At 55.6% G+C, this 27389-nt stretch overlaps 2 protein-coding genes across 8 annotated transcripts; both read left to right on the top strand.

The window, feature by feature from the left end:
• The first annotated feature begins 351 nt into the window (after positions 1 to 351).
• Positions 352 to 15707, top strand: EHMT2 (euchromatic histone lysine methyltransferase 2). 6 transcript variants are annotated; one of them, XM_074332717.2, is made up of 28 exons: positions 352 to 468; positions 1115 to 1181; positions 1278 to 1496; positions 1597 to 1850; positions 2640 to 2724; positions 2813 to 2853; positions 2964 to 3119; positions 7223 to 7360; positions 7481 to 7595; positions 7759 to 7860; positions 8074 to 8222; positions 8314 to 8457; positions 8541 to 8776; positions 8854 to 9036; positions 9159 to 9241; positions 9585 to 9691; positions 9790 to 9912; positions 9989 to 10090; positions 10843 to 10947; positions 11063 to 11217; positions 11301 to 11468; positions 11792 to 11936; positions 12225 to 12302; positions 12671 to 12786; positions 12890 to 12976; positions 14452 to 14530; positions 14671 to 14846; positions 15238 to 15707. In XM_074332717.2, the coding sequence occupies exons 1-28, from the start codon at positions 427 to 429 to the stop codon at positions 15416 to 15418; spliced, it is 3636 nt and encodes a 1211-aa protein (XP_074188818.1). In that variant the 5' UTR covers positions 352 to 426; the 3' UTR covers positions 15419 to 15707. The 6 variants fall into 6 exon arrangements, with proteins under 6 accessions (XP_074188818.1, XP_074188819.1, XP_088651993.1 ...); XM_074332718.2 differs by lacking the exon at positions 7759 to 7860 and having other exon boundaries at positions 353 to 468; XM_088795867.1 differs by lacking the exon at positions 10843 to 10947 and having other exon boundaries at positions 353 to 468; positions 15238 to 15558.
• A 423-nt stretch (positions 15708 to 16130) lies between these two features.
• Positions 16131 to 27173, top strand: SLC44A4 (solute carrier family 44 member 4). Of its 2 annotated transcripts, none has more exons than XM_088795868.1 (21): positions 16131 to 16233; positions 18082 to 18130; positions 18541 to 18614; positions 18731 to 18809; positions 19522 to 19621; positions 19701 to 19826; positions 19993 to 20053; positions 21230 to 21320; positions 21398 to 21481; positions 21715 to 21950; positions 22055 to 22154; positions 22748 to 22840; positions 23125 to 23227; positions 24858 to 25111; positions 25190 to 25284; positions 25387 to 25490; positions 25595 to 25668; positions 25885 to 25955; positions 26059 to 26153; positions 26227 to 26311; positions 26935 to 27173. In XM_088795868.1, the coding sequence occupies exons 1-21, from the start codon at positions 16203 to 16205 to the stop codon at positions 27051 to 27053; spliced, it is 2124 nt and encodes a 707-aa protein (XP_088651994.1). In that variant the 5' UTR covers positions 16131 to 16202; the 3' UTR covers positions 27054 to 27173. The 2 variants fall into 2 exon arrangements, with proteins under 2 accessions (XP_088651994.1, XP_088651995.1); XM_088795869.1 differs by lacking the exon at positions 16131 to 16233 and adding an exon at positions 17694 to 17819.
• The last annotated feature ends 216 nt before the right edge of the window (positions 27174 to 27389 follow it).

A 27389-nucleotide genomic window follows, 5' to 3' on the forward strand; every position in this document is an offset into this window, starting at 1 on the left:
CTTCTTGCTCGTTAGAGAAGCGAGGCCAAAACTGAGGCCGAGCTTTCTGCCTGGTGACCCAGAAACTAGAGAGCAACACGAAGCAGAAGCACACGCGGGCCAGATTGGAAATACAGCCGCTGCCGAGAGCCGGAAGGCTCAGACGCTCCGCTAGTTACCTAAAACGGTGGGGGATGGAGAGCCCACACCCGGACCCAGGCGTGCTTCACCTTCCGTTCCCCGATGAGCTGAAGCTAGGAATGGCAGTATTCGCCCCCACAGCGCCCAGCCTTAGGGGAGCCACTGCCATCTCCAAGGCTGCTCTCGGGGGAAAATGGCCAGAAAGCGCGCAGTGGCTCCTTTAAGGCTCCTCCTAGCCCGCCCTCCCCCCCCACCCACGTGACCCGGGGCGGCCGCGCGCCGGCTCGGCCCCCAGCGCAAGCGGCGATGGCGGCGGCGGCGGGAGCTGCAGTGGCGGCGGCCGCCGAGGTGCGGAAGGGGAGGGGGAGAGGCGGGTGCATGCCCGCGCGCGCGCCCGGGGGAAGCGCGCACCCGTGCAATGCTCCGGGGGTGCAACGGGGCCGGGGGGCCCGGGCGGGACTTACAGCAATCCGGAGGGCCAGCACCGGGGGCGGATGAGGGGACCAGGGGGTGGGAGGTGGGGGGAGTGGGCACGGAGGCGCGCGTGCAGCCGCCGGCTGTCCCGGAGTGGGCGGCGGGCGCCGGGGCCCCAGGAGCACGCGCGAGGGGCACAAGGGGCCGTCCACCGGGCTGGGGGGCAGCGGGCGCTGGAGGGGTTGGTGCCCGGGGTCCCCGCGGCCTGGGGGACAAAGGGGGAGCGGCGCGTGCAGCCGGGAGGAGGGGGCGGGGCCGGGGCGCTGAGGCCCCGCCCCCTCCCCCTCCTCTCTTCTCGGCCCCTGAGATGAGGGGTCTACCGAGAGGGAGGGGGCTGATGCGGGCCCGGGGGAGGGGTCGTGCGGCCCCTCCCGGCAGCCGAGGCCGCGGAAGGGGGGGATCCCATAGGGGAAGAGGTAGGCCCCGGAGCCTACTCTCTCTCCCCAGGGCCCAGGCGTCCTGGGCCCCCCAACTTCCTACCGGGCTGACCAGTCCTCCTATCCCTTGTGTCGCCTCCCAGGGAGAGGCCCCCGCTGAAATGGGGGCGCTGGTACTGGACAAGGAGCCCAGAGGAGCCACCGAGAGAGGTGAGTACAGCAGAAACGGGCCCAGCTGGACCGTCACCTCTCCAATTACAGGATCCCCTGAGCCCTTAGCCCTGAACTTTTTCTCTTCCCTTACAGTTCATGGCTCTTTGGGGGACACCCCTTGTAGTGAGGAGACACTGCCCAAGGCCAACCCCGACTCCCTGGAGCCTGCAGGCCCCTCATCCCCAGCCTCTGTCACCGTCACTGTTGGCGATGAGGGGGCTGACACCCCTGTAGGAGCCACACCGCCCATTGGGGATGAACCTGAGAATCTTGAGGGAGACGGGGACCTCCAAGGGGGACGCATCCTGCTGGGTGAGAGGCTTCGGAGTCTTGGGGTGAGGTGGGGTATCCTCTGACTCTGCCTTCCCTCTTATCTTGCCTCTCTCTGCCTGCCTGCCTGTCTGTTTTCCAGGCCATGCCACAAAGTCATTCCCGGCTTCCCCCAGCAGGGGGAATGCCTGTCCCAGCCGGGCCAAGATGTCAATGACTGGGGCCGGAAAATCACCCCCGTCAGTCCAGAGTTTGGCTATGAGGCTGCTGAGTATGCCCGGAGCCCAGGGGGCAGCAGCAGCAGGGCCTGAACCCCCTCCAGCTACAACCAGTCCAGAGGGGCAGCCCAAGGTCCACCGAGCCAGGAAAACCATGTCCAAACCTGGAAATGGACAGGTGAGGATTGTGAGAGGGTTTTGGGGATGGGAGGGCCAGGTAAGCAACCTTCAACCTCTTGTAGGCTTTTTTTTACAATTTAGCTTTGGGCCTTCTCTATTCACAGTTTTACATATTTATCAAGGGGCTACTTTGTTTAAATTCCGGGTTGGGGCTTAATCTGAACAAACAGGTTTCTGTCTTCCTGGAGTTTATAATTCCTGGGAAGAGCGTAATAGAAGAGACAAAAGTAAAGACTTATTTATGAGTTAAATGTTTTAATTACTCTTAAGATAATGACTATGTAAAGAAACTTCAAACCACTCTTTCTTTCTACCTCAAAGCAAGCCCCCAGAGGACTTTTTCCTCTCTTTGAAACTGCCCCTGCTCCATTTTTAAAGGTTGTACTCCTACTGGGAAGGAGATGTGGCCCACAGATGACAGAGGTCCAAGAATCTCACAAGCTTTATGACTATGTTTTGGGGGCTCTTGGTAGCATTTTGTTCTGGGTGTGGTTTGGGAACTTTGGTTAAGGCCTTAACCTTTGTTTTCTCATCTGTAATATGGGAAGAAAGGGCCGGCAGCATGCTTGAAGTGAGTGTTAGGAATGGGATGTGCTTGACAAACTTCTCAGGAGACAGCAGTTGTTATAGCCACATTCTGGTCACTGCAGGTACAGATGGCATTTTTGAGGGTGTGGTTCACCATCCCACCCACATCTGGGGCTCCAGGCTAATCTTGGCCACCCACCCGACCGTAGACCCTACTCCCTCTTCCCTGACCCTAAGTGTGCTCCCTCTCGGTCCCCAGCCCCCAGTCCCTGAGAAGCGGCCACCTGAAGTGCAGCATTTCCGTATGAGTGATGACATGCACTCGCTGAGGAAGGTGACCTCAGGTCAGTCCCACCTCCCACCCACCTGGAGCTTGACATGGCCAGTTCTGAGGATTTAGGGTACAAGCCTCACTCCTTTCTCTCCTTCCAGATGTGGCCAAAAGGAGGAAACTGAACTCGGGAAGTGGCCTGGTGAGCCTTGAGAGGCAGGGAACAAGACCTGTCCACCTGGGGGGCTGCTCCAAGGGAAATGGGTTGGTGGGGGAGTGCTAGGAGCTTCCATTGTTCTGATCTTTTTCTAGTCGGAGGAGTTGGGTTCTGCCCGGGGTTCAGGAGAAATAACCTTGGACAAGAGGGACCCTGGGTCCCTGGAGGAGTGGGAGACGGTGGTGGCGGATGACTTCAGCCTCTACTATGACGCCTATTCTGTGGATGAGCGTGTGGACTCCGACAGCAAGGTGAGAGGGGCCAGCCATGTCCGGGTGCTCTCTGTCCCCCCTGGCCTCCTGTGTCACTCTTCTCTCTTTATCTTCTGAACAGCCCCTGATTCACTGCCCCATACTACGTTAACTTATTGCCATATATGCTGCGCCCCATTCCATCCCCGTGCCCTTCTCCGTAGTGACCACCATCCTGGATTTTGGGTTTAGCAGCCCGTTTTATGGTTTATTTGTTGTTTGCTCGTTTATCCGTTTGCTCTTGATTTATCTCATACATGTTTGCCTATGCACTATAATGCTGCGTCTTGCCTGTTTTGCTCTTTATTTAATGTTTTATCACGAAAACTTTCAAATACAGATGATCTTGAACAACACTTTGAACTGCGCTGGTCCTCTTATACTTGGGTTTTTTTTCAATAAACACTGTAAATGTAGGTTTCTCATGAATTCTTACAACATTTTTTTCTCTAGCTTACTTTATTATAAAAATATAGTATATGATATATAAAACATACAAAAATGTATTAATCAACTGTTTACGTTATGGGTAAGGCTTCCGGTCAACAATAGGCTACTAGTTAAGTTTTTGGGGAGTCAAAAGTTATACATGGATTTTTGACTGTGTAGGGGTTGACACCCTTAACCCCCATGTTGTTCAACAGCCAACTGTATAAACAAAAGAATAGAAGAATGAGCCCCATGTAGCCATCACCCAGCTCCAACAATTTTTAATACTCAGCTGGCTTTTTAAATAATTTTTTTAAATTTTCAATTACAGTTGATATATAATATTTTAGGTACACAAAGTAGTGATTAGACATTTATATAAGTTATCAAATGATCACCCCAATAAGTTTAATACCCATCTGACACCTACATAGTTATTACAATATTATTGACTGTGTTCCCTGTGCTGTACTTTTTACATCCCTGTGACTATTCTTATAACCAGCAGTTTACATTTCTTAATCCCTTTCACCTTATTCACCCATCTCTGCAACCACCTTTTTCACCCATCTCCTACCCAGCAACCATCAATTTGTTCTCTGTATCTTAGTTTGTTTCTGTTTTATTTGTTTGTTATATTTTTTAGATTCCACATAAGTGAAATCATGGTATTTGTCTTTTTCAGTCTGACTTATTGCGGTTAGCGTCATACCCTCCAGGTCCATCCATGTTGTCACAAATGGCAAGATTTCATTTTTTATGGCTGAGTAATGTTCAGTTGTATGTATATACGCAATTTCTTTACCCATTTGTCTGTCAATGGACACTTAGGTTGCTTCCATATCTTGACTATTGTAAATAATGCTGCAGTGAACATAGGGATGCATGTCTTTTTGAATTAGTGTTCGTTTTCTTCAGATAAATACCCAGAAGTAGAATTGCTGGGTCATAAGGTAGTTCTATTTTTAATTTTTTGAGGAACTTCCATACTGTTTTCCATAGTGACTGCACCAATTACAGTCCCACCAACAGTGCACCAGGGTTCCCTTTTCTCCACAGCCTTGACAATATTGTTTGTTGATTTATTGATGGTGGCCATTCTGACACGTGAGGTGATATCTCATTGTGGTTTTAATTTGCATTTCTCTGTGATTAGTGATGTTGAGCATCTTTTCATATGTCTATTGTCCACATGTATGTCCTCTTTGGAGAAATGTTTGTTGAGGTCCTCTACCCATTTTTAAATTAGATTTTTTTGGTGTTCAGTTCTATGAGTTGTTTATATAGTTTAGATATTTTCTCTTTATCAGGTATATCAATGGCGGATATCTTCTCCCATTCAGTTGTCTTTCGTTTTGTTGATGGTTTCCTTCGCTGTACAAAAACTCTTTAGTTTGATGTAGTCCCATTTGTTTGTTTTTTCTTTTTTTCCCCTTACCCGAGGTGACAGATTCAAAAAAAATATTACTAAGATGTCAAAGAGTGGGGCTGGCCTGGTGGCTCAGGTGGTTGCAGCACTGTGCTCGTAACTCCGAGTTCACAGGTTTGATTCCCACATGGGCCAGTGAGCTGTACCCTCTACAGCTAAGATTGTGAACAACAGCTCTCCCTGGAGCTGGGCTGCTATGAGCAGCCGGAGGTTGGCGTGGGCTGCCAGGAGCGGCCAATGGCCAGCGTGAGTGGCCAGCAGCCGGCGTGAGTGGCCCTGGGCTGCTGTGTGCTGCTGTGGGCTACCGTGTGCCGCTATGAGTGGCTAGTGGCCAGCGTGAGTGGCTGGTAGCTGGCGAGAGCTGCCCTGAGCTGCTGTGAGTGGCCGACCAATGACCGGCGACCAACTACCTCAGCCGGGGGAGCGCAAGGCTCATAACACCAGCGTGGGCCAGGGAGCTGTGTCCTACACAACTAGACTGAGAAACAATGGTTTGAATCTGAGTGGGGGGAGGTGGAAAAAGGGGGGAGGAAGATGTCAAAGAGTTTATTGCCTGTTTTCTTCTGGGAGTTTTATGGTTGCTGTTCTTACATTTAAGTCTGTAATACATTTTGAGTTTATTCTTGTATGTGATATGAGAAAGTGGTCCAGTTTCATTCTTTTGCATGTGTCCGTCCAGCTTTCCCAATCATTTATTGAAGAGACTCTTTACCCCACTGTATATTCTTGCCCCATTTGTGATACACAGCTGATGTTCATCTACTCCTCCCTCAACGCACATATTTATTGGATTATTTTAAAGCAAATCCCAGTATCATTTTATCTGTAACTATTTCCACATGTATGTAAACGTAAGGCCTCTTTCTGTTTCTTAACATCACTACATGATTATTTTCACACCTAAAAAATTTGCCAATGGTTTCTTAATATCATCACTTTGCTATCAGTTAGTCTTCACATTTCCTCAGTTTCATAAATGGGTTTTTTTCAAAATTTAAATGAGGTCGACACATTGATCTGATTAATATTTGTCTTAGTCTTTCTTGATGGTTCCCCCATCTTTTAAAAAAAATTTTTCTTGCCATGTATTTGTTGAAGAAACCAGGTCAGCTGTCCTATAGAATTCCTCACGTTTAAAGAGTTGGTTGATTGGATGGGGATTGACATGTACCTGTCTGCCCAATGTTTCTTGTAAACTGATCTAAAAGCGTGATCAGCTTCAGGTGTTCTTTTTGTTGTTTGTTTGTTGTTTGTTGTTTTTGCCAAGAAGGCTTGATCGCTAATATTAGTGCTTCCTGTTTCATCACGTCTGGAGGCATAGAATATCTGGTCTTTTATTAGTGATGGTAAGATTGATCAGTGGATTTAGGTGATGTCAGTCTGATCCTCATTATAAAGTTCCTTGTTAGCTTTTCATCTAGTATTTTTAGCAGCCATTGGTAGTCTTACCTGTTTACGAACTTCTTAAAAAGAGTTTCATACTATACATTTGCTTTCTGGAAGTTTTTTTTTTTGTTTTTTTGTTTTTGCTTAATATTACGTTGCCGCTGCCGGCCCAGTGGCTCAGGTGGTTGGAATGCCGTGCGCCTAACGCTGAAGGCGGGTTCGATACCCACATAGGCCAGTGAGCTGCGCCCTCTACAGCTAAGATTGTGAACAACAGCTCTCCCTGGAGCTGGGCTGCCATAAGCAGCTGGAGGTCGGCATGAGCTCCTGTGGGCTGCTGTGTGCTACCGTGTGCCAGCGTGAGTGGGTGGCAGCCAGCATAAGCAGCCAGCCACCGGGGACAGCTGCCATGAGCTGCTGTGAGCGGCTGATTGACGACCGCCGACCGACTGCCTCAGCCAGGGGGAGTGCAGGCTCAATACCAGCATGGGCCAGGGAGCTGTGTCCTACACAACTAGACTGAGAAACAACAGCTTGAACTGGAGGGGGGGGCGGGGGGGGGAATATATATGTTATGTTGGCAAGATTCACACAATGCATCTCACTATGGCACCTTTATCGTTCCTGTGTAATATTGTACATCCTCTCCGTTCCCCAGCTCTTTCCCTCCGTCCCCACCCATGTTCACCTCCATTAGGGAGCCTCCCTTGGTAGTGGTTTTTCTCCTTATCCCTCCTCATTGTGTGGGTCTTGGGGGTTGCATACCACCTGTTCTGCCTCTCCCCCAAGTTCCCCCACTAGGACAGGTCTGTGGCCCAGGCGTCACTGTTTCCTCAGCCCCACTTTGCCTCTCTCCCAGTCTGAGGTTGAAGCTCTGGCTGAACAGCTGAGTGAGGAAGAGGAGGAAGAAGAGGAGGAAGAAGAGGAAGAGGAGGAAGAAGAAGAGGAAGAGGAGGAAGAAGAGGAAGACGAAGAGTCAGGCAATCAATCAGACAGGGTGAGAGCTGGAGGTTGGCACCCCCAGAGGAGAGGGGGCTGTGGGACGAGAGGTCTGACTCCTCAGGGGAGGGGTGGTAGGCTGGGGGCCAGGCTCTCTAACTCTCTTTCTCCTCCCCAGAGTGGTTCCAGTGGCCGGCGCAAAGCCAAAAAGAAATGGCGAAAGGACAGCCCCTGGGTGAAGCCATCACGGAAGCGACGGAAGCGGGAGCCTCCACGGGCCAAGGAGCCACGAGGTGAGGAGGCTTCCCCTCTGCTTTGGGATCCCCTCCTCCAGCCCCCTTCCCAGCCCCCAGAGAGCATGCACAATCATCGACGCTCACGCATGTACACCCGCATGTACCCACATGTCCAGGCGCCTGTGAGCTCGCACTCTCACTCTCTCTGTCTCTGTGTCAGGAGTGAATGGTGTGGGCTCCTCAGGCCCCAGTGAGTACATGGAGGTCCCTCTGGGGTCCCTGGAGCTGCCCAGCGAGGGGACCCTCTCCCCCAACCACGCTGGTAATTGCCAATTGCTGGGATAGGGAGCCACTAGGGGGCACCCTCAGGGCCGGAGGGAAAGGGGAGGAGGGGTACCCCACTGGATGTCCATGGCCAGGCTTTGGGGGTTCTGGAGCATGGAGGGAAAGGCAGGGCAGGGGTGAGAGGCCCCGCCAGGGGTCCCAGTTGGTGAAGGGTAGGGCCTCCCTCAGCTCCCTTTTTCCTCTGTCCAAGGGGTGTCCAACGACACGTCTTCGCTGGAGACAGAGCGTGGGTTTGAGGAGCTGCCCCTCTGCAGCTGCCGCATGGAGGCACCCAAGATTGACCGCATCAGCGAGAGAGCAGGGCACAAATGCATGGCCACGGAGAGTGTGGATGGAGAGGTGGGCCTGTGGGACGGGAGGAGAGGTGCGTGGGCATCCAGCCCCAGGCCCCAGCCTCACCTCGCTTCTCGCCCATTCTCACTGCCCACAGCTGTCAGGCTGCAATGCCGCAATTCTCAAGCGGGAGACTATGAGGCCATCAAGCCGTGTGGCACTGATGGTGCTCTGTGAGACCCACCGCGCCCGCATGGTCAAACACCACTGCTGCCCGGGCTGTGGCTACTTCTGTACAGCGGTAAGTGACCCGTGGGGCAGATGGCCGCGTGCCCCACAGGAGAAGAGGCTCCCATAGCCTAACCACATTGTTTCCCTGCCCAGGGCACCTTCCTAGAGTGCCACCCTGACTTCCGTGTGGCCCACCGCTTCCACAAGGCCTGTGTGTCCCAGCTGAACGGGATGGTCTTCTGTCCCCACTGTGGGGAGGATGCATCTGAGGCCCAGGAGGTGACCATCCCCCGGGGGGATGGAGTGACCCCACCAGCTGGCACTGCAGCCCCTGCCCCCCCACTCCTGGCCCAGGATGCCCCCGGGAGAGCAGACACTTCCCAGCCCAGGTACTGACTCCCCCTTCCCTACTGTCTTTCCTCGCCCCCTCCCCCTCACCCTGAGACATCAGCGCCTTTTCCCACAGCGCCCGGATGCGAGGGCATGGGGAGCCCCGGCGCCCACCCTGCGACCCCCTGGCTGACACCATTGACAGCTCAGGACCCTCCCTGACCCTACCCAACGGGGGCTGCCTCTCAGCTGTGGGGCTGCCACCAGGGCCAGGACGGGAGGCCCTGGAAAAGGCCCTGGTCATCCAGGAGTCGGAGAGGTGAGGGGGGGCTTGCTCTCCGACACAGTGACAAGCGCTGGGGCTAGAAGGGCAGATCTGTAGCTGTTAAGGCTGGTGCTCGAATCTGAGGAGCCCACCCCTCCCCTCCCTTGCTATGGCAGGCGGAAGAAGCTCCGCTTCCATCCGCGGCAGTTGTACCTGTCAGTGAAGCAGGGGGAGCTGCAGAAGGTGATCCTGATGCTGTGTGAGTACTCTGCTCATTCGTTCTGCAAACCTTGATGGAGCAGCCATGATATAGCGGCCTTTGGCTGGGCTGGGGGTACAGCAATGAAGGACTTTGTCCTTGGCCCAGAGAGGTTACCTACCTTGCCCGGTGCACAGCGGCACTCGGGCAGAGCCGCTTGGCAGTCGGGCAGAGCCGATGCTCCTAAATCCTTACTGTCCGCTCAGGGCCTCAGTGAAGGTGAGAAAAAGAAGGGCTAGGAGGTTGGGGCCCTGAGAAGCCTCCCTGGAGGAGGTGCCACCCGCCCCTCCTTGCTCGCTTACCACTTGTCCCTCCCTCTCCCGGTGGCGGGCTCTCCCCGCAGTGGACAACCTGGATCCCAACTTCCAGAGTGACCAGCAGAGCAAGCGCACGCCCCTACACGCGGCTGCCCAGAAGGGCTCCGTGGAGATCTGCCACGTGCTGCTGCAGGTCAGCACGGCCCGGCCCCCTGCCTCACTGACCAGGCCCTCGGGCCGTCCCCTGCCCAGCCCCTCCCTGGTGCCAGCCCACATCCCCCCTCCTCACAGGCTGGAGCCAACATCAATGCAGTGGACAAGCAGCAGCGGACACCGCTGATGGAGGCCGTGGTGAACAACCACCTGGAGGTGGCCCGCTACATGGTGCAGCGCGGTGGCTGTGTCTATAACAAGGTGGGGCAGCGGGGCCGAGTCAGGGACTGGGTTTGAGGTGCCAGCCAGAGGACTCAGCTGCCCTGGTCTCCCCCAGGAGGAGGACGGTTCCACCTGCCTCCACCATGCCGCCAAAATTGGGAACTTGGAGATGGTCGGCCTGCTGCTCAGCACGGGACAGGTGGACGTCAACGCCCAGGTCAGGGGCCTGCCCAGCCCTCGGGGTCTTTGACTCGGCCTCCGGCTTTGGGCCCTCTTTCAACCTCAGCTGACCTCTGACCCCTCCCTTGTGCTTCCCCTGCTCCAGCCTGTCCCCATCTTTTTCCCTCTTCATTTGTATCTTTCACTCTTTTTCTTCTTTCTCTTTATGTTTTCAGAATGAGGTGCCTTAACCTCTGGAAGTGTCCAGTGAGATTCTTTGTTAACTCTTAGTTTCTCATATGGTTTTAGTCTGTTGTCTTTCTTTTCGATCTTTGAATCATCCCATCCTTTGTCAGGAAGAGCCCCTTGAAGTTGACGCCTGTGCCTTTTGATGTGACCCTGTAGGCTTTGAGAGCATGCAGCACATTTCCTGCCCCAGACTCAGAATCTACCATTTCTCTAAGAAACTCTTGTTCCTTTTAATGGGAATATTTATGGAGACTAGAGTCTGTGTACCTAGGGGCAGTTGTCGCTATTGGAACACAGCTTCTAGGACTTTTGAGTAGAAAGAGAAAAATTATTCTGTAGCCTTGAGCAGTAGACACTATTAGTTCCACTTTGTAGATGAGGAAACTGAGACCCAGAGATGTCAGGTGACTTGCTCACAGTCCCACAGCATGTGAGTGGTAGAGCTGGGCCTGCTGAGCCTGGCTCAGGTGTGCCCTAGACCACGTGCTGCTTAGGTGAGCAGGGCTGGCTGCTGGGGCAGGGCTAGGGCTTCCCCCACACCTACCTCCCTCCCCACCACAGGACAGTGGAGGATGGACGCCCATCATCTGGGCCGCAGAGCATAAGCACATCGAGGTGATCCGCATGCTGCTGACAAGGGGTGCTGACGTCACCCTCACAGACAACGTGAGAGTTTGGTTAGGGTCGCAGAGGTGGGGATGGCCCAAGGTCCCTGAACAAGGTGGAAGCTGGGCTCAAGGGCTCACTGCCTGTGCCCACCCATTCCCCACCCACTCCACAGGAGGAGAACATCTGCCTGCACTGGGCCTCCTTCACCGGCAGCGCCGCCATCGCCGAGGTCCTCCTGAATGCCCGCTGCGACCTCCATGCTGTCAACTACCACGGGGACACACCCCTGCACATCGCAGCACGGGAGAGCTACCACGACTGCGTGCTGTGAGGTTCCGCCCACCCCCGCCCCAGGGCCGCTCCCCCACCTCCCGCAGCCCCGACCCCACGGCCTTCCTGTCCCCTCCCAGGTTGTTCCTGTCACGCGGGGCGAACCCTGAGCTTCGGAACAAGGAGGGGGACACCGCATGGGACCTGACTCCTGAGCGCTCTGACGTGTGGTTTGCACTCCAGCTCAACCGCAAGCTGCGGCTGGGCGTGGGCAACCGGGCCCTCCGCACTGAGAAGATCATCTGCCGGTGAGCGCCGGCCTCGGACCCAGACCCCCCCTGGGCCCCTACTGCGGCTGCCGCATGGGGCGAAAAAGAAAACGCCCAGTTAAATTAACCTCGGAATAATATTGCCGCTGTTACCGTATAAAAGGGTCCTACGCAGTATTGGGGACATAACCTGTATTAAAAACTTATTTCTGTGTCTTGGAAATCTGAATTTAACTGGGTGCCCTACATCTTATGGGGCATCCTCATGCCCCAGTGAACCCCGGAACCACCGCCTTCCCTCCCCCAGCCCTCTCCTTGCACCGGGGGGGACCCTCAGCCCATGCTCACCTCCCTGTTGCCAGGGACGTGGCTCGGGGCTATGAGAACGTGCCCATTCCCTGTGTGAATGGCGTGGACGGGGAGCCGTGCCCCGAGGATTACAAGTACATCTCAGAGAACTGCGAGACCTCCACCATGAACATTGACCGCAACATCACGCACCTGCAGGTGAGGGGCACCTGGCCCAGGGAGTGGAGCCTGGAGGGAACTCCTGTGGCGCTTGAGCCACATGGAGAAGGGGTCCTTTTTCTAGGACACGCAGAGGTGTCCTTCGGGCTCATGGTAGCCCTGGGGACACCCCTTCAGCAATAGCTTGATTCCACTCACCATGGGACCATCACCACCCGCAATCGTAAACATGGACCCTAGAGAAAGGGCAGCAGTAGGGGGCAGGGCGCACTGGGAGCCGAGGGCCCAGGCCGGCTCAGGGCTGAGCTGGCCCCGCCTCCCACCCAGCACTGCACGTGTGTGGACGACTGCTCCAGCTCCAACTGCCTGTGCGGCCAGCTCAGCATTCGCTGCTGGTATGACAAGGTACGTGCCCTCTCCCTCCCCACACGTGCTTGTTCACTCCTCAGAGGACCTGGCCTCGCACACCGACTCCCTGGGACCTTCTCCCTTGCCTCCTACCCTGTGGGGAAGTGGCAGAGGGCAGGGCAAGACCTGGAATTCCTGGGACGCTGCCAGGACAAAGCTGGGCCTAGCCCAGACACATGCAAACCAAGGGGGAGGGTTGTGGGTTTCGTATTGTCTGATTTCAGAGCATATGTGGTGTCCACCAGCCTAGCTTCCCTGTCTCTGGGTTGGGGGTCAAGGAAGGATTTTCCTCTGAAGTCCTGGGGGTCCTAGGCAGCTGAGGTGGGCACCACACAGAAACCACTGTCTCCCATTCCTCATCCCAGGACGGGCGGCTGCTCCAGGAATTTAACAAGATCGAGCCCCCACTAATTTTTGAGTGTAACCAGGCCTGCTCCTGCTGGAGAAACTGCAAGAACCGGGTAGTGCAGAGTGGTATCAAGTGAGGCCCCACCCCTCCAGCCCCCCTCACCCCCCGTTTTCTCCCCTCCTGTGGGGTACTTCCAGGCCCATTCACCCAACATCACCCTCTCTCCCACCCTCAGGGTGCGACTGCAGCTTTATCGAACAGCCAAGATGGGCTGGGGCGTCCGAGCCCTACAAACCATCCCCCAGGGGACCTTCATCTGCGAGTGAGTGGGGCAGGAGGACGAGCCCATGACTACTGCTGACTCCCAGGCCTCCCTCTCTGCCCTCCTCCCTGACGGCTCCCACCTCTTCTCACCCCCCCTTCTCCAGCCTGCTGTTTCTGCCACCATCCCCATAGCCAGGCACCACAGCTGCCCCCTGCCCCCACTCTCCCCAGACCACACAGCTGTCCGTCACCACTGCCCACATCTTCCCTCATCCCCTCCCTTCCCCTCTGTCTACTTCCAGCCTCACACACCTTCTCCCCGCCCTTCTGAGCTGGGAAAGCACGTTTTGGAGACAGACCTGGGTTTGAGCCCCACTGCCGCTGGGTGTCCTTGGCCCAGTTCCTTCACCTCTTTGAACCTCATTTGCTTGTCAAAATAGAGGTGACCTTTCTGTCCACCCTCTCAGGGCCCTCATTCCTCCCCATCAGTTCTCTGTCTGCCTGGTATCTGTAACCTCTCCCTGTTCCCTGGCTCCTATTCCATGGCCTTCAAACTTCACCTAGGTCTCCTTTTGCCTTTAAAATAATAAAAACTTTTAGCCCCATTTGCCTTCTTAGAGACCATCCATTATCTCAGTCAGGTCATCTCTCAACTTCTCAAACAAGCAGCCCGTTCTTCCTGGGCCTCACTCTCCCCACCATCCCTGCTCACTGCTCATCCCTGCTCACATCTGCCTTTGCCCTCACCCCTCTGCCAGTGCAGCCTTCCGATGGTCCCCCACCCCAGCCCCCGCTCCATGTGCCTCAGTCCTCGTCCCTCTGGCATCTGCCACCCCCTTAGCTCTGGCTTCCATGACACTGTCCTCACCTCTAACCTGTCCATCCTTCCTCTTACCAGCTCCTCTCCCTTTGCTTTCCAAATGTGGGTGTCCTCCCACCTGGCTCCTTCCTGGAGTTTCTCACGGCTCCTGTGGCCCCACCCCTTCCTGCCTCCCTGACCACTCTCCTGTCCTGCAGCCTGGCATCACCACCACCTGCTGGGTGGCTTCCAGTCCACACGCCGCACAGCGTCGAAACCTGAGCAGAGTTCCCCACCCAGCCCACGGCCCACAGATACTGATCCCCTAACCTGAGGCCTGGCGCCTCCATGCTTGCCCGAGTCGTCCCCAGCATGGTCCCAGCCTTTCCCCTCATCCCTCCCACTGCTGCTTCTCCAGTTCACCCCGGCCCACACTTCCCAGTCCTGCCTATCCAGCTATTCAGTGGGGACCCCAGGTGGCGGGAAGGTGCCTTGTGTTGTCTCCTCACATGCCTGTGTCCCATGTTTCTCTTCCTGATCCCACCTTCTCCCTCCCCGATAATGTCCACTGTCCTCCGGGCCCCCTGTGCCCCGGGTCACCCAGCCTGGTCCCAGCAGTGTTGACCTGTGAGATTCACAGACACTGACGGGTAGCTGGCATGGTGGGAGAGGCTCCCGTGGGGTTGCAAGTAGCCCCCTGCTCACCTGCAGAACTACCGCTTCCTGCCCAACAGGTATGTTGGGGAGCTGATCTCCGATGCTGAGGCCGATGTGAGAGAGGATGATTCTTATCTCTTTGACTTAGACAACAAGGTGGGCAGGAGACCCCTCTGTCCCCTACCCCCAGTCAGCAGGTGGAAGCCTGGGGAGGAGGGACTGGGTGGTCAGTGGGTGGGGGCTTGGCCAGGAGTGAAGGGTGGGGGTAGATGTGAGGAGTGCTGCCCTCCCTTCAGGATGGAGAGGTATACTGCATCGATGCCCGTTACTATGGCAACATCAGCCGGTTCATCAACCACCTGTGTGACCCCAACATCATCCCCGTCCGGGTCTTCATGCTGCACCAAGACCTGCGATTTCCACGCATTGCCTTCTTCAGTTCCCGAGACATCCGGACTGGGGAGGAGCTGGGGTGAGGTGGCCAGCGCTCGGCCCGGGGTGTGGGAGATGCAGCAAGCCTGGGGCCAGCAGCTGAAGGCTGGAGGACGCCCGATTTGCAGGCGTGGGTTAGAGCAGCTTTTCAGCCATCGGTGTACAAAAGTATCCTTGGAGGGCTTTTTAAATAGCCCTGAGCATCTCAGAAAGATTTTGATTCAGTAGGTTTGGGCTGGGGCCCAAGACTGCATTTCAAACAAGTTCCCAGGCAGTGCTGGTCCACAAAACATATGAGGACTTAGAGCCTGTTGGGAGAAGATGGGGGTGGGTGCCAGCATCCCTCCTGGGGAACAGGATCCACACAGGCTTTGGAGTGGGCCTGGGCAGCTGGGTCTGGGTCCCACAAGCCTCTTGTGTTTCTCTGACAGGTTTGACTATGGCGACCGCTTCTGGGACATCAAAAGCAAATATTTCACGTGCCAGTGTGGCTCTGAGAAGTGCAAACACTCAGCTGAGGCCATCGCCCTGGAGCAGAGCCGCCTGGCCCGCCTGGACCCCCACCCCGAGCTGCTGCCTGAGCTGGGCTCCCTGCCCCCTGTCAACCCCTGAGACTGGACCACACCCTCCCTCCCCACCCTTGGATGGCCACCAGTTCAGCAGGCGCCCCTGTCACCTGCTGCTCACAGCCCATCTTCTCTTCCCCCAGCCCTTCACACATTCCTGCCAGAGGCCCTGGAGGTCTGACAGCCCCTCTCTCCCAGAGCTGGTTCCTCCCTGGGAGGGTGACTTCAGGGCTGGCCACTCCCCTGTTCCCATCCTCAGCTGAAGTTTGATGAATTGAAATGGGTCTCTATACCAACTGGTTTTCTTCTAAATAAATACTGGGTTTGGTAATAAACTGTCTAGGTGATTGTTGGGGGGTGGCAGGGGAGGAAGCACACACAGCCAGAGGGAATGTGGGTCCAAGGGGCAGAGATGGGAAGCAGGCTGGACAGGTGTGGCTGGTGTGGACAGCAGCCCAGGGGGAAGGGAGAAGAGTGGGGGACCACTGGGCAGGGTCTAGTCGAGGGCTAAAAGGCAAACCTCACACTTAATCCTGGCGGGAGGTGTGGGCGTGAGTGCACCATGAGGTCGTTTGCAGAATTACGAAGGATTCTTAGAGCATTCCAAGTCTTTCAGGCCATGGGCTGTGAAGCCCGCCGCAAGCGGCCCTGAGCCCCTGTCACTGGCTTGGCCTTCCCGCCCTCCTCCCTCTGCAGGAGTTAAGAAGGAAGAACTAGAGTGTGTCGGGGACCACAGGCGGGCGGAGGTGGGGCTGTGACGTGGGAGGGCGGGCCGGGCGGCAGGTGAGTTGCCAGGTCTCCCAGGCTCCAATCACTCCGGAGACTGAGCCATGGGAAAGCAGGACCGGGAGGAGGCCTACGGTGAGGCTGGGGGCAAGACGGGGGTGGAGACCAGGACCCTGCAGAGGGCGGGGGGCCTGCCTGGGCCACTCAGGGCAAGACGTCTGGGACTGGGAGTCCTGAGTCCCTGAGGGGAGGGCCTCAGCTGATGGAAGGAGGCACAGCCAGGGTCCTGGGAGGAGGCTGGGGTTCAGGGCCTGGGGGCCATTGCTGAGGAGCCTTTGCGGAGTGAAGCTAGGGTCTCCAAGAGGAATAGGAGTCCCTGGGAGGAGGGGGATTTGCAGGCCTAGACTCTGGTCCCTCAGGGCAGGGCCCTGGAAGGCAAAGCCTGAATGAAACGAGGCAGGGTAGAATCCTGAGCAGGGCGATGGGGCTGGGGCTGGGAGTGTCCTGCTATGGAGCCTGCGCCCGCCAGGGTGAGGCTGGGCGCTGGGCTTGTCAGGAGGAACGGCTGGGGTCCCTGAGACAAGGAATTTCAGCCTGGACCCTGGGTCTCAGGGGGAAAGGTGTTGGGGGTCTGCCTACCAGGGTCTCTGTGAACAGTGACGGGAAGTGGGTTATGCTGGGGGCCCCTGGGAAGAATTGGGCTGAGGGCATTTACGGAGAGGGGGCTGGAACTGCCTCCGTGGTCTCTGTTAGGAGGGAAATCTATCTGGGGTACCTTGAGGAATAGGGGCAGGGGCATTCTGGGGTTCCTATGAAGGGTAAGGCCTGAGGGAGGAGGGATCAAAGAGCCTGTCTCCAGAATATATGAGGAATGAGGGCTGGGAGCCTGTCCCAGGGGTCTGAGGTTTAGCAGTGAAGGGTGTGGAACTGGGACCAGCCTCTGGGATCCCCATGAGCAGTGAGGGCTAGAGGCCTGCCCTGGGGGTTTGGGGATCTGAGCCCCTCATCTGGAGGGAAGGGAGCCCCACGGGAGAGGCTTCCCAGAGGGGAGGTTTTGGCACCCAAAGGGGCTGGGGAAGAAGCAGTGATGACTTCCCAGACTTCCTGGAACAGCTTTGGATCAATCATTGACCTCATTTATATCCAAGAGCCACGGAGGGACAGAGTCCAGCGCACCTGGAGAGGACAGACCCCACCCCTTCCCACATTCTTGCCCAGCCCTCCACCCTCCCTCCTCGGTGCCCACTCAGGACCCTGGCTGCCTGGCCCCACCTCCTCCCTGTGTGTACTCAGGGAGGACTAGGAACAGGACGTGGCCACAATCTCAGCCACAAAGCTCAGGTGTCACCCTGATTTGACTGCTTGCCCAGAGACGGGCAGTGGCCTGGAGACTGAGGTCCCTTCATGTGGGGTTCTACAGGGGGCTCCCTCCCTCCCCAGGCCCTGCCAGAGTTGATGGCTTTGGCTCCACTTTCTTTCCCCAGAGCCTTGGGCCAAAGGTAGGGTCCGGGGCAAATGTGGGGAGGGGCTGTGCCCTCCCTGCAGGGCTCCATCTGTGCCCACCCTGGACACGGTACAGGGAGGGGACAGGGGCAAGGACTGGGGACATGAGGACCACTGAGATTACTAGCCACAGAGTCCCACATCCCAGCTGGAGACAGGCTCAAGGGCCAGGATCGGGGCAGGAAGAGAAGGCTCTTTCCCTGGCTGCTGGCCTTGAGGTGTGAGCTGGAAATGACCCTTAAAGCCCCCCACACACCCCCACCCCTGCCCCAAGTCCGCCTGGCCATTCACGGTGAGCAGCTGACCTGCTGACTAGGCCTTGATCCTACCCTTCCCGCTCTGCAGCTTGCCCTCCTGCCAGTCCTGCCCCTGTCCATCTCCCTGCAAGCCTGAGGGCAGGGAAGGATTTGGGAGGGACAGGAAATGGGGAGAGACTCCTCTCAGTGCCTCACTCTGCACATTGCTCCCCATGCCCCTCAGGGAACCCAGCCAAACACGACCCTTCCTTTCGAGGCCCCATCAAGAACAGGTAAGTTCTGGGCCCTGCACTGGTGCGGGCAGGGGTGTTTTATTTTTGCTGTGCATTTGCTGAAATATTGGTAAGCTTGTGAGAAAGAAAACTCCTGCCCCAGGAGAGTGGGGGTTTTGTCGTGTGTGGCAGGGGCACGGGGGCTTCTGGGGTGCTGGTGATATTCTGTTTCTTGACCCGGGAGCTGGATACACAGGTATGTGCCCTTTGGGAAAATTCATCCCTTGAGCACTTATGAGTTATGCACTTTTCTGTTATACTTCAGAGGAAAGTTTACCCACCCAGAAAAGGTTTCCTTAAAAAATAATAAAACCTACTGATGCCCACTCTCCAGCTCTCCGATCCCATGACTCCCCCAGGCCATGCCCCCCACATCCCCTCTCCAAAGGCTTCCCCCGTTTCTCTCCCAGGAGCTGCACAGATGTCATCTGCTGTGTCCTCTTCCTGCTCTTCATTCTGGGTTACATTGTGGTGGGGATCGTGGGTGAGTTTCCAGCTGCACAGAGCTGGGGTGGTGGCTGGGGGGCAGTAACCCAGGGAGGGACCCAGGCTGCTGCTTGCCCTTTCCCTTCCGTGATTCTTCTGTGTGTCTGTGTCCAGCCTGGGTGTATGGAGACCCCCAGCAAGTCCTCTACCCCAGGAACTCTACTGGGGCCTACTGTGGCATGGGGGCGAACAAGTAAGTATGGAAGAGGGGCAAGTGAGGTGAGGCTGGGGTTGCACAGGGGCCCCTCCACACTCAGGCACCAGACCCTTTCCCTATTGTCCCCCACCCCCATGCCCGCCTCCCTGAATCTCACCACTCCAGACTACATTGAGCAGCTTCTCACACACACACCCACCTCCCACACACACAAAATTGGGAGGCAGTGTAGGTCCTGGTTAAGTGCACGGGTTTTAGACTTCAGAGACTGGCCTTTGAATCCCCAGCTGGGCTTAGTAAGTTCTGGTTGTATGGCCAACCTCTTGGAGCTTTGATTTCCCCTCTGAAATGCAAGGATGATCCCAGAAGCGACGCTATCAGTCCCCACAGGCAGGAAGCGGTCACCCAGCACTAAAACCTCTAGCATTTATATGGCGTTTCTATGTTCCAGGAAGGCGGTATACTTTATACACACAAACTCACTCAAACCCTATGAAGTGGTTACTATTACTTTACACCTGCTGGAACTGAGGCAGTGAGCAATTAAGTGATTTGCTCAAGGTCACAAAGCTGGGTGTAGTTTTGGCTCCAGAGTTCATGCTCTGTCTGAACCATCTGTGATGCTGAATGACTCTGGGAAATCTTTTGGGTGTCTCCAGCACCTCCCTGCTGGACTGAGCTGGGTGGGGTGTCCCTCCCTCCCCCAACACCTGAGCAAACCCTGACGTGCGCTTCCTCCCTCCTGCAGAGACAAACCCTATCTCCTTTACTTCAACATCTTCAGCTGCATCCTAGCCACCAACATCATCACTATCTCTGAGCACGGCTTGCAGTGCCCCACGCCCCAGGTCAGAGCCTGGGACCTGCCTCTGCCCAGATCCCCCCCAGGTTAGGGTACCAGCCCCTCAGCATGCCCTCTGCCCCCAGGTGTGTGTGTCCTCCTGCCCCCAGGCCCCATGGACTGTGAGTAAGAGTGAGTACTCACTGACAGTCGGGGAGGTCTTCTACGCTGAAAACCGGAACTTCTGTCTGCCTGGAGTGCCCTGGAATATGGTAAGCACTGCCCCCAAGGTCATCCCTAGGGGCAAGGATGGGTCACATGGGTCGGGGTGCGAGGGGGAGCTGGGTAGATGACTGTGGTGTAATGGTGGAGGCAGGGGTTCACTCCTTCATTGTGCTCTGTGTCTCTGTGTCTGTCTGTGCCCCCCACACACCCCAGCCATTGCTCCAAAGCCTGCAACAAGAGCTCTGTCCAAGTTTCCTCCTTCCTTCCACTCCAGGTGAGAAGCCACATTCCTTCCTCAGGCATTAGCTAGTCCTATAATTTTATGGCCCAAATAAGGAAACCAGGCCCAGAGAGCGTTAAGTCACACAGCTTAGGTGCAGCAGTGTTTATTGTGCACCTGTTGTGTGCCAGGCACTGGGGAAAGACACAGGAAGATGACAACTGCTCCCTGTTTGAGCCACATGCTAGGTGGGGAGACCAGAGACGTTCAGACACTGCATGGGCTTCCCATGAAAACACACGTGGCTGGGCTGTGGGATCACAGTTGACTTCTTTGTTTATTCTGTATGCTCTTCCTTCCAATAGTGAATGTTATTTTTTTAATAGAAAAAAAATTTAAACTATAGCATGAGAAAAGATGTCCTCTTCTCAATATAAGTACAATAGGAAGTATCTCAAATGAATGCTCCAGAGTCAAATCTCGATTTAAATTCCTGCACCTTCCAGCTGTGTGGTCTTGGGCCAATTACTCAATCTCTCTGAGACTTGTTTCCTCATCTTTAGGATGTAAATGCCAAACGTTGCCTGGCAAAGTTGTTGTAAGGGTGGTGATAAGTGCTGTAGGCACGTAATAGGTGCCACAGGAGATGGCATAGGCTTCCTGGAGGAGGTGAGGTGGAGATGCAGCTGAACCGGGAATAATGGATGAAATTACTGGAGGAGGGAGAGTGCCGGGAGAGAGGTGCAGCAAGAGGGAAGGTGCAGAGGTGAGGGGAAAGTGGCTGGGCTCAGACGTGGGGCCTTGAAGCCTGGCGGTGAGGTGGGCACTGTCCAGGGCACAACCTCTGGAGGTCTGAGCACTGCAGGGACCTCAAGCCCTGGAATGATGAGGCCTGTGCTGTGCCATAGTCCGCTTGGCACTCGGGCAGAGGGTAGGCTGATTGGTGGCAAGGTTGGGGGTGGAGTTGTTGTGTCAGGCCAGAGGGGAGGAGGGTCTGACACCAGGCAGCAGTGCAGGGAGGAAGGGGACATTATGAGACGGTGAAGAAAGCGTGGGCTGGGCTTCATGGGTGGGAGCTCCCTTTCAGCTGTGGAATCACGAGCAGCCCTCTGAGGGGGCAGTGCCCATCTCTCCCCTCCCCTGAGGGCACTGTGGGCCACGGTGGGGGCCAGAGACTTTCAAGACCAAGCTCTGGGCGTTCCCCCTCAGTAACCCATTCTCTCCCTTCAGCGCTGGGCCGCTGTTTGCCATGGTACAATTACACCACTGTGCCCGAACTCCCAGGGATCTCCAGCAACGCGTCCATCATCCAGGGGATCAGGTGGGCACCCCTGCCCCTACATCTCTGTCCCATGCCCCCTCCCACCACCTCCTTGCCTGACTCTGTGTCCCCCACAGTGGTCTTGTTGACAGCCTCAATGCCCGTGACATCAGCATTAGGATCTTTGAAGATTTTGCCCAGTCCTGGTACTGGATTCTTGTGTGAGTGACCAGATTCCCCTACTTTCTTCTTCCCTTCTCCCGCCCTGATCCTGCCCCAGCCCAGTGTCTGAAACAGAGACTTTGGATGGAGGAGGAGGAGCCAGAGCTCAGAATGGACCCCAAGCCCAGCAGGATTTATAATTGAAAGGGGTTCTAATCTGGGGACATTGGAGGTGTGAGGAAAGGCATTTGGGGATAAGGGATGACCCTCACCTACCTCACCCTGCCTACAGTGCCCTGGGGGTGGCTCTGGTCCTGAGCATGCTGTTTATCCTGCTGCTGCGCCTGGTGGTTTGCCCCGTGGTACTAGTACTGATCGTAGGGGTGCTGGGAGTGCTGGCATATGGCATCTACCACTGCTGGAAGGAGTACCAAGTGCTGCGGGACGAGGGTGCCTCCATCACCCAACTGGGCTTCACCACCAACCTCAGCGCCTACGGCAGCGTTCAGGAGACCTGGCTGGCAGCCCGTGAGTACCCTGCCCGCCTCCTAACGCCCCGCAGGGCCCTGGCCCCGTCCCTGACTCAGTCCCTGACCCTGGCCCCGCCCCTGAACCTGGCCCCGCCCCCTCAGTGATCGTGCTGGCTGTGCTGGAAGGCCTGCTGCTGCTCCTACTCATCTTCCTGAGGCAGCGCATCCGCATCGCTATCACCCTCCTTCAGGAGGCCAGCAGGTCAGGGCCTGAGAAGGCCATGGGGCAGAGGGCAGGGGGCATGGTGTGCAGGCGGCGGGAGTCCTGCAGGAGAAGGGCAGCAGGGCCCAGTGCTTAACACTGCTGCATGACAGTCTTTCTGAGCCTCCATTTACCCATCTGTAAAGTGGGGTGGTAATCATTCCTACCTTGTAGGGTTGTCCTGAGGATGAATGAGTTCATGTCCCACCAGGTCCCAGGACATGAAGCAGACCCCCCGGAAGGGCTGGCCATAGGGCAGTTGTTATCGTTGGGGTGGTGATGGTGGTTGGGGGAATGGCGGAAATTCAGGTAGGGAAGAGAAGCAACAGCTTGCTCCAGCCAAGACCTACCTGCCAAGTGGGTCAAGACACCATACTTTGAGGACTCTTCCCTTACTCTCCTTGAGGCTGCCCCTGTGGCTTCTCTGAGACCCTAGTTTCTTCTAAGGGCCCCTTGAGCCTAATTTATTCAATTCAGTTCACTTAGGAAGCACCTACTGAGTGTCCAGCCTGGGGTATGGTGCAGGCCCTGGTGGGGCTGGGGCTGAGGTGGGGCCGGGGCCGGACTGGTGGATGGCACTCGTCTCCCTGCAGGGCTGTGGGACAGATGATGTCCACCATGTTCTACCCGCTGGTCACCTTTGTCCTCCTGCTCATCTGCATTGCCTACTGGGCCATGATCGCTCTGTATCCTTTGCCCACACAGCCAGACCCTCCTGGAGTCCCTGGGGGCAGAGGGCAGAAAGGGCAATGCTTGCCCACACAGTGCGCCTTAGTGCAATGGGAAGAAGGCCCCTCTTCCTCTGGGCAGGCACAGCCCTGCCCCTGGACAGAGTTGGAAGAGCGAGCCCAGGCTGGATTCCAGCCCCTTTGTGCAGTGAACATCCTGCACGAGCACCTGGGGAGGGGTCCCTGCGGAGAGGACCTGTGGAGCCCCCCATGTGACCATGCTTTCCTTGACTCCCCTCTGGGTACCTGGCCACATCAGGACAACCTCAGTACGTCCTCTGGGCACCCAATGTCAGCTTACCTGGCTGTGAGACAGTGCCAGTGAATACATCGTGCGACCCCACGGTGAGGGGATTCAGAGTGTGTGTGGAGGAGCACCCATAGGGCTTAGGGGCCAACTGGTCCAAATACCTCATTGTTACCAGGAGACTGAGGACCAGAGAGAGCAAGGGGCTCATTCAAGGGCACCCAACAGTCCCCCAGCAGAGCCTGAAAGGGAGCCAGTCACTCACTCCAGGTCTAGTAGTCCTCTCCCTGAGCCGCCCATTACGCTGGGAAGGGCACTGAGACCAAGGGCAGGTGTGCTGTGCCCAAGGGCAGGGCCAGGCCCGGGGAAGCTGAGTACCAGAACTTCTCCCCCCCTCTCCAGGACATTCCTCTGCCAGGAGGACCATGAACCACTCCACCCAACCAGTCTCAGTTCACTCATCTGTAAAATGGAACTAATCATAATACTGTCACTTAAGGTGGCCTAGAAGATTAAATGACATTGGGCCGATGAAGTGCTTAGTACAATGCCCAGCACCTGATAAGAGCTGATAACTGTAAAAGGGTTTTGTTTATTTATTTTTTTTAATCTTCCTGCCTTGGAGGAACACAGTACCCTAGGCAGGTGGGACACCCTGGGGGGTTCTGGGAGAGAAGCTGCTTCCCCAAACTGCCCCCACCCCCGAGAGGTTCCCAGGGAGTGCCACTGCACCTCTGGGAATTTACTGTCCTCAAAGATGTCATGTGGCCACCTGCTCTGAGCTAGTACTGGGGGCTTTGCCTGCAGGCATTAGACACACTCTAAAAAAGGAGAGAGAGGTTTGGTTAATTTATGAAGGACCCACTATGTGCCAGACACTGGGTATGCAAAAGCCCAAATGACCTGGTTCTTGCTTTCAACTTGCTCAGGATCTAGCAGGGGAGACTGACACAAACCCACAATTACATACAAAGCAGAAAGATGTTTATTTTCTTATTATAAAATTTCAAACATACATTCAGTGTCAGCAATCATATAGATTGTTGTCATATTTCCTAGAAAGGGTTATTTTTTATTTCTGTGCTTTTTACTTATTGTGGAAATTTTCAAACACACACCAAACTAGAGAATGCCTGTACCCAGATTCCACACCTTCATCTTTCTGCTGTTCTTCTTTCATCTGTCTCCCCACCGCACTCCCACTCCTAGCTGCAAAAATTTTTTTCTAGAGTTTAAGGCAAATCCTAGACATTGTGCCATTTCACCTGTGAGTATATCAGGATGGATCTCAACAGATAAGGACTTTTAAAAAGCATAACTGCTATGACCATTATCATACCCAACAAAAGTAACAATCCCTTAATATCTGCTCAGTTTTGCTGGAAAGTATTTCGGTTGAAGTTGCAGGGGCTGCTCTGGGAGGGGACAGCTGACTGAGTGCCAGGCTCTCCAGAGATAGGTGTTGGTCACCTCCCTCCCCCCCCCACACACACACCATTAAGTCTTGGCCCACATGGCCTGGGAGCTCCTGCGAGCTCTTGTGACCACCCAGAGACTGAAAGAAGTGAATTATGTTCACACCATAGGTAAGCTGAACCCAGTTTGAACCTGGAGATGGGTCTCCTGGAAGAAACTGGCTTCTGCAGCTGGGGGAGGCTGCTACTTCCCTCCCTCTACTCTGGGAGTGGCAGGAGCTGGCTCATAATGAGCCTACTCTGTGCCCCCCAGGCTCAGCCCATGAACTCCTCGTGCCCAGGGCTGATGTGCGTCTTCCAGGGCTACTTGTCCACAGGTCTTGTACAACGTTCTCTCTTCAACTTGCAAATCTACGGGGTCCTTGGGCTATTCTGGACCCTCAACTGGGTACTGGCCCTGGGCCAGTGTGTGCTGGCTGGGGCCTTTGCCTCCTTCTACTGGGCCTTCAACAAGCCTCGGGACATCCCCACCTTCCCCCTAGGTGCTGCCTTCATCCGCACACTGCGGTAAGCCTGGGGCTGGGGCCTGGGGGTTCTGAGCCTGGGAGTCCCAGGGCTGCCTCTGACTGCCAAATCCCTCTGCAGCTATCACACCGGGTCACTGGCCTTCGGGGCCCTCATCCTGAGCCTTGTGCAGATAGCCCGGGTCATCTTGGAGTACATTGACCACAAACTGAGAGGTGAGCCGAGGGCAGGGGCTGGGGAAGGCCTGCTGAGCAGCTGGGTCCTTGGGGAGGGGCTGTCGGGGGCCAGTGTGCAAACCTGAGGCCGCCGGCCCCCAGGAGCCCAGAACCCGATGGCCCGCTGCATCATGTGCTGCTTCAAGTGCTGCCTCTGGTGTCTGGAAAAGTTTATCAAGTTCCTGAACCGCAATGCATACATCATGGTGAGCCCCCCTGCGTGAGCAGCCCCTTGCTCCAGGGCCCAGACCCCCCACCCGGGCCCAGGTGAGCTCTCCACAGGTAACTCTGACCTTTCCACCTCACCCAGATCGCCATCTATGGGAAGAATTTCTGTGTCTCTGCCAAAAACGCCTTCATGCTGCTCATGCGGAACGTTGTCAGGTCAGGCTGTCCTCCACCCCGTGCCCTCCCACCCAATGCTGGCTTCATGGGCATGCTGGGCTCAGAAGGGCCTCAAGCTTGCTTTAGGCTCTGCTGCCTCCATCCTGAAATGTGAACAATTCTCATTTTGCCTCTGTCACAGCAAATTATATAGTCAGTAATGTTCCCAGCCCTGCCGGGCCTCTCACCCCTCACCTACCCCAACTCCCCATGCAGGGTGGTTGTCCTGGACAAAGTCACAGACCTGCTGCTGCTCTTCGGGAAGCTGCTGGTGGTGGGAGGTGTCGGTAAGGACCGGGGCATGAGTTACAAGGACAGAGGACAGGGGTGCTGGGAAACTGAAGAGGTGACATTAGAGGAGTGCCACTGACCTCCAGACCTCTCCCACAGGGGTCCTGTCCTTCTTCTTTTTCACTGGTCGCATCCCAGGGCTGGGTAAAGAATTTGAGAACCCCCACCTCAACTATTACTGGCTGCCTATTATGGTGAGTGACTCCCGCTGTCTGTCTCAACCCTCCAAACTCCCCAAAGGAATCCTAACAAGCCTATGTCTTCCAGACCTCCATCCTGGGGGCCTATGTCATTGCCAGTGGCTTCTTCAGCGTTTTTGGCATGTGCGTGGACACACTCTTCCTCTGTTTCTGTGAGTGACACTCCCACCACCTCCCCCCAACTTCAAGGTACAGGCTGTTCAGGCCTTTTTAAAGACTTGGTGCTTCTAGAAACAGTGACTTTGAGAGTTAAAGCAGCCAGAGCCAGAGGGAGGCTCTTCCAACATCCCACGCCAAGGGTTTGGGGAAGGAAGAGGGAAGTGAGCTCTCAGGCTGGTGGGCTATTCCAAGAAGGAGCATTCCAGGGGAGAGGCCTCCAGTGTCATCCCCCAGGAAACCTGGGGTAGAAGCGAACCCCGAACCCCAGAGATGGCTTCCCAGCAGGTGGCTGTAGCGAGCAGGGATTTTCTTGCCCTACTGTATACATACATTTAGGTTTTAGTATGTGCCAAATTCTGCACTAAGCAATGGATATGCGTTATTGTTTTTTTTCTGTTACTCCTTATCACAATATGAAATATACTATTACTGACCCCACTTTACAGATAAGGAAACTGAGATTACATAACCTACTCAGTAAATTACAAAACCTGCCCCCAAAACAGCCGGTGATGGTACAGTCTGGAAACCAGGCAGCGTGCCTCTTAGTCCCAATTTTCCCGGGGAGTGCGGAGTCCTCCAGAGTCCACTCTAACTGGTCTATGTTGCGACTCAGTGGAAGACCTGGAGCGGAACGACGGCTCCCTAGACCGGCCCTACTACATGTCCAAGGCCCTTCTGAAGATTCTAGGCAAGAAGAACAAGGCGCCCCCAGGGAACAAGAGGAAGAAGTGAGCGACACAACCCTGCACCCTGCCTGTATAACCAGCCTCCCAACCTCACCTCGTCTTTCAGATGTTGATTTTGTAGTAAAAAAAAATTTTATTAAAGGTTGATATTTTGTTTTCTCAAAAAGTCTGGTACTACTTTTATTCCCTCATTGACATTAAGCGACCCTTTTCTCCCCGCTTGGCACTTTAAAATACATCCCGCCCCTATGACGCACCCCGCTGCTGCGGCCAATCAAAAAGCTCCTGAGGAGTGATGCCGCCTTTTCTTTACCCCAGCCAATGGGCTTCCCGGCCAGGTCACGTGCTTTGGGGCTTCAAAGAGGACCAATAGGAAGGGCAG

This window comes from Rhinolophus sinicus, chromosome 2, assembly GCF_057876585.1.
Source record: "Rhinolophus sinicus isolate RSI-liver-muscle chromosome 2, RSI-T2T, whole genome shotgun sequence".
NCBI lineage: Eukaryota > Metazoa > Chordata > Mammalia > Chiroptera > Rhinolophidae > Rhinolophus > Rhinolophus sinicus.

Coding starts and splice junctions, on each gene's coding strand:
- EHMT2 (XM_019715597.3), top strand. CDS start 902: ATGAGGGGTCTACCGAGAGGGAGGGGGCTGATGCGGGCCCGGGGGAGG. Junction 1,497..1,596: donor AGGGGGACGCATCCTGCTGG/GTGAGAGGCTTC, acceptor TCTGTTTTCCAG/GCCATGCCACAAAGTCATTC. Junction 14,531..14,670: donor TCTTTGACTTAGACAACAAG/GTGGGCAGGAGA, acceptor CCCTCCCTTCAG/GATGGAGAGGTATACTGCAT.
- SLC44A4 (XM_088795868.1), top strand. CDS start 16,203: ATGGGAAAGCAGGACCGGGAGGAGGCCTACG. Junction 21,482..21,714: donor TCCTGGTACTGGATTCTTGT/GTGAGTGACCAG, acceptor CCCTGCCTACAG/TGCCCTGGGGGTGGCTCTGG. Junction 21,951..22,054: donor GGAGACCTGGCTGGCAGCCC/GTGAGTACCCTG, acceptor CCGCCCCCTCAG/TGATCGTGCTGGCTGTGCTG.